Raw genomic sequence first — 8245 nt, 5'->3', positions numbered from 1 at the left:
CCGGGGGGCAGGCTCTCCTCCGATGGCCCCGGCCTCACCGTCTCCAGCTTCGCTCTTGTCCAGGACGTCCTGGCCTCCAGCCCCGGCATTCCCGCACGCGCACCAGGGTTGCAGTGGCAACTTCGACAAAGAGCCCGTGGCATTCTGACTGGAAGCCAGATCTGTCGTCATGGGGACGGGACTCTCCCATCTATTAAGTTTCTTAAATTCCACCTGAAGCGCTTGTGTCAGTGCCGAGGGCTCACACGCTTCTCACTCACCCGTGAGGCGTCGCGATGACACTGCTGTGAACGTCACCGTTCCTCACGGTGCCCTTCGGTTGCTCAGGGCGAGCATACAGGACACACGTATGTCAGTGCGTGTCTATGTGAAGCCCACCGTTCCCTCTCCACCTCTGAGCTGTCATTCCTCTGCCTGCTCTCCTGGCCCAGCACCCGTCACACAGGGGCACCTGCCTCCCCAGAGCCCAACCACGGCCGGGAGGAGCTGCTACTGAGGCCCGTGCCCTTGGCCGGAATCGAACCCAGGTCCCTTCAGTCCATGGGCCAACGCTCTACCCACTGAGCCGAACAAATAACATTTTACTTCCTTATTAATAATGTCTGCAGGATCCTTCATTCTTGATCAAGCCACATAAAGATTTACCAATTTTCTTATCATTTCCAAAGGCCCACTTTTGCTTGTACTGTTTTCCGGTTGGTTTGTGTTGTTGATTTCTGATCTGTATCATTTCCTGGCTTCTGTGTAGTCTGTGCTTAGTGTGTTCTTTCTCTAGCTTCTCAAGGCAGAGGAGTGGGTCGCTGTTTTCAGACCTTCCTTTTCTAGTGTAAACACTCAAAGCTCCCACCTTCCTTCTAAGCACAGCTCCCCCAGAAAGGGTTGCGGGCTCGATCCCCAGTGCGGGGCGTGCAGGAGGCAGCCAGTCCATGATGTTTCTCTCTCTCCCTCTCCCTTCCTCTTTGAAATAAAACATATTTTCTACTTTCTCTTGTGATTTCTTCTTTGACCTTCAATTAATTAAAAATGTGTTCACTTCCAAATATTTGGGGATTTTCCAGAATCTCTCTATAGGCTTTTATGCTCCTGCCACGTGGGCGGGGACTCGCGTCAGACGCGTGGTGGCTCCGTGCTGGAGGCGGCGAGCCCTGGTGCCCGCTGTGCGTGACTTCAACGTCCCAGAGAAGGCGAGTCCCCACAATGCCCAGCGTGACCCCGTCTTCTCCCACATCTCTTAATCTGGGGGCGAAGTCAGAACTCTTCTGTCAGGAGAGCGCTTCTGCTACAAGGAATTAACTTCAGACCATGCCTTTGACATATGCCAAAGGCGATGATGCATTTCAAATGTTAACAATGACCTGCTTCAGGAGTCACATCTTAGCGGTCACGTTTGTCAATTAATGGAGCTCAGCGCTCGCCGGTCTCGGGAACGTTCCCGTGAGCAAGGCCTGTCAGAGCGGCAGCTGTCGGGGAGGGAGGGCCTGAGGCTGCTCGGCCAGGTCCCCGTGGACAGGCAGGTGGCGGCTGCGTCTTCTGTCCCAGGCAGTGAGCTTCACACCTGGAAGTGGGATCCGTCCTCTGGAAGGTCTGGAACCCGGGGTCCTGACGCGCACTTGGTAGCAAGTAACACCAAATGGAGGCTCCGAGGCACGGCCGCTCCTTGCCTTTCCCGGACAGCCGTCCCCGGGACCACGGCGCTCCGCCCACCCGCTGGAGCCGGGGCTGCGCACTCCCATGCGGGACAGACAAGGACCTCACACGCCATGTGATAAAGCACGAGCCCCAGATGCACCCTTGGCCAAGTGGCAGGAACGGGAGCCCTGTCCGGGCCAGGCTCCCAGCTGGGTCCCCAGGCCTGGACGGGCACAGAGGCCGAGGTGTCTTGTCCAGTCAGTGGCGGTGCCTGGGCTTCTAGCGTGAGATCAGCCCTCAGTGCCCAGAGACCCCTGGGCGGGGGAGTGGGGACCTGCTTGCGGTGCCAGAGGCCCAGACCAGGTGCACCAGCCACGGCTTCTCCTTTCAGACAAGGGCGCCGGCCTCCCTCGCTCTCCTCAGCGAAGACAGGCCCCTGCTGGCGGTCAGGGGCAAGACAGGCCCTGGGCCGTGCTGGGAGCTGCGGCCTGGCCTGGTCACAGTCACCTGCTGGAATTTACTCAAAACTCGAACCTCTGATCTTCCCCGTCAACAGCAACGGTGCGTGTGGTCCCGAGGGGCAGCGGCAGGCCCCGTGCTCGTGTCCCACAGGGAGAAGGGCTGCTAGGGGCCCAGCGTTCGCCAAAGCAGCGGCTTCCCAGGACCTGCAGCCTGTTCAGAGCGAGGCCCTCCCCAAGCCCCCAGCTGCCTACCTGGACCGGGTCCGCTTCCTGCTGCCGCCCGGGCTGTTGCCCACCCGGTAGGCGGTGGGCACGCTTCTGTCTTCCCTCCGCCTCTCGGGGGAGTGAGCTCTTCTCCGAGGCGACCGGGACCGGGACCGGGACCTGGGCAGAGGAACGGGCACCTCAGTCCTGCTGGCTGCCGAGGCCCGGGGTGCGGGTGACGGGCGCCTGTCAGTCACCGCCTGCCGGAGGCCCGCCCCACTCACTGCTCTGCTGGGACACTGTCTCCCGTCCCAGAGCACCTGCCTCAGCGACGCTAAACGTTACGCAGCGCACAGCGCACTCTGCACTGGAGCTGTGCCGGCCCCAGTGCCACAGCCCTGACTCGGGCCTGCAGCCTCCGCCCTGCCTCTTTCTGCTCCCGCGGCTTCTACCAAAGCCAGGCAAGGAAAGCAAGGAGATCCCAGTGCGCCATGGCAACAGGGACACTGGGACGCAAGGGGGCGTGGCCTGTGCTCCTCAGCACGAAGCCCAAACCTCCGGTCCGATCGATCGGCCGTGCCCTCCCGCCTCGCGGTAACGTAGGCTAAGTGATCACAGTGACGACATCGCGGGTGCGACCCCATCCACATCCCATCCTCCTCTCACGTGCCCGCAGGACACGCGCACCAGGCCCTGCGACCCCGGCACCGACTCCCACTCGAGACCCTCCCACAGGGTCACGGTCCTTAACGGAGGGACCTTTAATGATGGGCCCAGGATCCTTCATCTAGTTTTTTGTTCTTTCTGTGAAATTACTGGTTTGGGAAGTCCTGCAATAAGCAGAAATGGAAAAAAAACACCCAGTTTCTTCTTGTTCTGTTTCTATGACAACCCACTCAGAAAACAATCAAGAAGAGCAGTTTGATTTTGCCAGTTTAAAAAAATCCTACATTGAATCATTTAATTACAATAAAATGCTCAAAACAACACATTGTTGTTCTAAAGACCAGTGTACGACCACACTCCCAGTCACCCGGGAACACTGCCCGTCGGGAGGCCCCCCGCAGAGCTGCTCCTCAAAGGTTCTGTGTGTTGTCTCCCCCCCCGCCCGCCTTTGCTAAGATTCATGCGACAGGTACAAAGGGGAGGGCAGTCATTGTCCCAGGTTCTCCAGGCCAATCTGCTCGAGGTCACAATCTACGTGGGAACTGCCTGCTCTGCAGCCGCCCTGGAGTGGCTGTGACGGGCGCGTGTGGTGCCCCGGGGGGAGGGGGGAGGGTGTGACCCAGGCACACGCCACACTCACAAGAACATGGGCTGGGCTGGCGGGACCAGACCCCGAGGAAAGCTCTGCTTAGACAAAGCTCCGGCACCGCGGACGCTCCACGGGGAATTCTACAATGAACTCGGCATGAGGAAGTCCACTCGCTTTGACACCTGCACGTCCTCGCTAAATGACGCAGGGCCACCCGCAGTCCCGGGCCCACAGACCCCGGGGCTGGACTGCGCTCGCACCCGACGTGAAAGCGGAACTCCCGCCTCAGGAAGAGGCCGACCGCCTTCACAGCGAGCAGCCGGCGGGTTCACGCGGAGCAGACGTCCCGGCTGTGCCTGGGACGCAGGCAGGTGGGAGCTCCTGGCCAGTCACCGCTCGGAGGCCCGAGGCCGACACTATCCGTGTCCACCACGTGATGTCAGACGAACCCTTAAACACGCTGACAGGCAGCTGTGCCCAAGCACAGAGCTTACACACCTGCATTTCCCACGGGAGAGGACCCACAGCCACAGGAGAAAGGCCGTCACCGAACACCCCAAGGTTTAGAGCTGGAAACTGTCTCTCTGAGCCCGAAGCAGCTACTTAAAAACAAACAAGCTGCTTTACCAGGAGTGAGCTCTGCGGCCTGAGACGCTAAGCTCAGCTGCTCTATCAAAACCTGGCCCGGCAAAGGCAGCACCTAGTGCAACAGTGGCTCTTGGCGGGAGGCCAATCAGTGCTGAGCCGCGGAGCCCCTCTGGGTCACAATTGGTGCGGAGCAGATGGGAGGACGCGGCACAGGCTCCGCTGCCCTGACCGTCACACCCACAGGCATCGGGGCGCGAGGGAAGTCCACGCCTTTAAACACAAACCCCAGCCCAGGGCGTTTCACAGTCAGCCCACGGCCATGTGTGCGTCCCCCAGGGCCTGTTGGAATTTGATAAATCTCCTTAAAAACCTGCCAGTAGCTCGTGAGGTTTAGAGTTAAGTAGAAAATAAAAAATACTTTCTTTTTTAAAATCCTCACCCAAGGAGGTTTTTATTGATTTTTTTCTAGAGAGAGAGAGAGAGAAAAGGAGGAGAGAGAAGCGTCAATGTGAAGCACCTATGGGTTGCCTCCTACATGCACCCCGACTAACAGAGCCCCTGCCAGGGCATAGAAATATTTTCCAGAGCTCGTCTGGGCCTGCAGGATGCACCCCCCCGCACCCCCACCCCCGACACACACAGACACACGCACACCCACCTGGAGCGCCGCGCGGTGCGGTAGGCACTGGGCAGGGAGTGCTTCGCCTTCGAGTGGGACCGAGACCGGGACTTGGACGACGAGTGGTACTTGGGGGAGCGAGACCTTGTTCGAGACCGTTTTTTGTGCTTCTTCTTCTTCTTCTCTCTCTCTTCTTCTCGGGGAGGGTCTCTGCTTTTGCTCGAGGGCCCTTCCGGGGGTTTCACGTCGACAAGCGGCAGAGGTCGGCCCCCACTCAGGAGAGGGCAGGCCACGGGGCTGGCTTCCTGGGAGCAGAAGCAAAGACAACGTGGCGTTTGAAAACGTCCGTTCACACGACTGCTGAGGCCCTCACACCAGATGCAGCGACACCTCAGGGACCACGTCTCTCCACGCGGCTCTGAACCAGCGCAGGCCTCACGGGAACAGACGGCTCCCCAGACCCGGAAGGACCCCTCCCACCCATAAGCCACGGCGGCCGGACCTGACAAACAGACACTGCGCTAGGACGAGAGCCACACTCGCTCTTTCATACACAATGGCGACTTTGCACCAAAAGAGACTCCTCAGCCCCCACATCGGTGTTTACGGATGTCGGTGCCGCTCGGAAAATGACTTCGAAAGAGAAACACGAAGCTGGTAGCTGTGGCCACAACAAGACCCAGCTCACTCAGCCGGCCGCAGGGTGAACCAGCCCAGCGCCCTCACCGGAGCCCCTCCTCCAGCCGCAGGCCGCGGGCACAGGAGCAGGAACCAGCCAGGCTCAGCAGCCCGCCGGGGCGGACGAGCCCACAGAGCAACCCCGTTCCCATTCAGGGCCGCCTTGCACAGGACCCCCGAGGGCCCGTCACATCACCTGGAAACGCACAGGGTGCTCTCACTGGAATAAGAACACACGTGCACCAGAGATGGGGGCTGGCCCCCCAAGTCCCAGTCGCTCTGCGGGCTGAAGCCCTGCCGCGTACGCTGGGGCCTGCGGGCCCTGCACCCGGACACTGGAGGAGCCAGGACACCGTCTCAGAAGCTGCTTTAGGCTGGAAATATTTCCGAGTGTGAATCTCATTTGTGACAATTGCCAATTTAATTCCAGTATTTTTGTTTCAAAGCAATTAAAGGCATTTATCACCGTCTGCTAGTGCCACGCGTTCCTGCAGAAATCGTTCAGTAGCGACAATCTCCCCCACTAGACTCCCAGCAGGATCGACCCCGTGATTTAAACAAGAGGCATAAACACTCAGCCTGCGTCTCAGACGCACAACACTCGCTGGAACACGGGGGGAGACGCTCAGAGGTGACGGGAGCACCGCCTGCCGTCCTCACAAGGACAGGGCCGGGGGCTGCGGCAGGTGACGCGGCAGCATGGGGAACGCAGGGCTGAGGGTGACGGCTCTGGGGGGGACCGAGCTCTCATGAAAACACAGTTGCCCGGAAAGACAGATGCGGCCGTGGTATAACCGGGAGGCCTCCTGTATGCAGATGCCTTTTAATTAAGCCCTTCACTCACTGCACACCTGACACGGGCGCAGTAAAGGGAATGAAAGTGGCTCAGGCTTCGGCCCGGCTGTGAGGTAATTCCTGCAGCTGCAGCCAGAAAGTGGGCGTGGCTGACACTCTGCTCTCCTGTCAGTTTTGCTGTCAGTCCTTCTGTGGAGTTGGTTTTCCCACTGATTGTTAGAGTGGGAAGGGGGCAGGGGCCAAAGGGAAACATCAGCGAGAGACACAGCGACTGGCTGTCTCCCACATGCACCTCGACGGGGGCTGAGGACGGAACCTGCCACCCAGGGACGTGCCCTGGAGGATTCGAACCTGCGACGCTGTGGTGCTCCGGCCGACGCCCTACCACTGAGCATACTGGCCAGGGCCCTGCGCTCCCTCCTCTCTGCACAGCGTCAGTGATCACGTGAGCTGCTCCTCCTTACCCTCCCGGCCTGGAGGTCTTCCCCACGTGCCTCTACCAGCCACACTCAGCCTGGATGTGCCTCGGGGAGCAGAGAACGCAGTCCCCGTGGGCGGGGCTCAGCAGGGCCCACAGCACAGCCCCCGACAGGCCCCACACCACACTCGCTGCTCTCCCTCCCACTCCAGCAGGGGTTTCTGACAGTCTCAGACCGACCCTGAGGCGAGAGCACCAACCAGCTGAGCACCTGAGCCAGGAGGCCGCTCTGCTCAGGAAGCAAACCAACAGGCCCTGTGCAGCAAACCCCGTTTCACAGGCCCGGCTCTTAGGAATGGGACGTAATTACAGCAGAGAGGCAGGGCCCTTGCCCAGGAGGGAAGGCGGTTGCGACGTGGGGGAGGGGACTCCGGGAAGCAGCGGCAGGTCACAGCCTGCAGGGCTCTCTGACCCACACAGAGCACCGCTCAGGACGGAGCGGGAGATCTGCTCTGAGTGCAGCGGGGACACTGCCCGGCCCCTGCGAGAGCCACAAAGCAGAGCCCCAGGGCCCAGGCCCGAAGCCGGGTCTGACAGTGACGGAGAGCCCCCTGAGGCTGGAGCCGAGCGGCCGGGGGAGCCCACACTCAGGCCTCGCTGGCCGCACCCAGCGCAGACTCGGACCCTCGCGGCCTCACCTCCACGGTGAAAGGACTGTCCTCGGCCTTCCCGAGCTCGGCCTCTGGCGCAGGGTGCTTCAGGGTTTGCAGGAACAGAGCGGCTTTCCGCTTCCGCTCCGCTTGCAGCTGCTTCTCCTTGGACTCCTTGGACGCCTGGGCCAGCTTCTCCCGGGCGGCGGCGGCCAGGCGGTCCTCCAGCTTCTGCTTCGCTGAAGGAACAGACAGAGGAGAGCGACGTCAGAGCCAGCAGCGCTCTCAGACCCGCTCTCCTAATTCCCACAGCGGGAGGAGGGCACCACCACAGCGGTTATTTTAAAAGAGGAGCGAGACTGACATGTCAGGACAGGCAAACAAATCAGACCAAATGCATTTTGAAAGAACTAGTTACAATGCTTATTAGCAGCATTTTTAGATTCACTTTCAAAATCAGTCAGATGGAGGGTGGGCTTCCACACAGGACAGCGGGGAGAGTGGGAACCTGCCCCGCCTGCCTGAGGCTGACAGAGAGCTGTCCACGGTGCAAAGCATCCCACCTCCCAGCGGGCCGCCAGGTCGCAGCCTCAGCACTGCCGACTCAGCAGGTCAACCAGCGAGTTTAACACACTGTGTAGCTCAGTGGGTAGAGTGTTGGCCCGAGGATGGAAGGGTCCTGGGTTTGACTCCAGTCAAGGGAAGGTGCCTGGTTGCAGGCTCCTCCCAGGCAGGTCCTGGGCGGCACGTGCAGGAGGCAGCACTCGATGGTCTCTCTCTCACTGATGTCTCTCTCCTGGTCTCTCTCCCTCCTCCTTCCACTCTCTCTATAGAAATCAATGGACAAACATCGGGTGAGGATTAACAAAAGCCAAAAACAGAACACACGGACACACCTTGCTTGGCTTCCAGCTCCTCCTGGGTGAGCTGAGGCCGCTTCTCCTCGAC

General features: G+C 60.2%; 1 protein-coding gene across 1 annotated transcript in view; it reads right to left on the bottom strand.

Moving 5' to 3' along the window:
• The window catches only part of SFSWAP (splicing factor, suppressor of white-apricot family), a gene marked incomplete at its 5' end in the record, with an annotated part of 28425 nt that overhangs the window by 1909 nt on the left and 18271 nt on the right, over positions 1-8245 (bottom strand). The window contains 4 exons of the mRNA XM_014545348.1: positions 2343-2474; positions 4796-5061; positions 7346-7536; positions 8194-8244. Of these exons, the coding sequence (XP_014400834.1) occupies positions 2343-2474; positions 4796-5061; positions 7346-7536; positions 8194-8244 (640 nt within the window). The remainder of the gene's footprint in view (positions 1-2342; positions 2475-4795; positions 5062-7345; positions 7537-8193; position 8245) is intronic.

The sequence above is a fragment of the Myotis brandtii genome, unplaced genomic scaffold (assembly GCF_000412655.1).
Source record: "Myotis brandtii unplaced genomic scaffold, ASM41265v1 scaffold403, whole genome shotgun sequence".
NCBI classification, from domain to species: domain Eukaryota; kingdom Metazoa; phylum Chordata; class Mammalia; order Chiroptera; family Vespertilionidae; genus Myotis; species Myotis brandtii.
The sequence above is the reverse complement of the archived record's forward strand: the minus strand, read 5'-3'. Positions and strand labels throughout refer to the sequence as shown.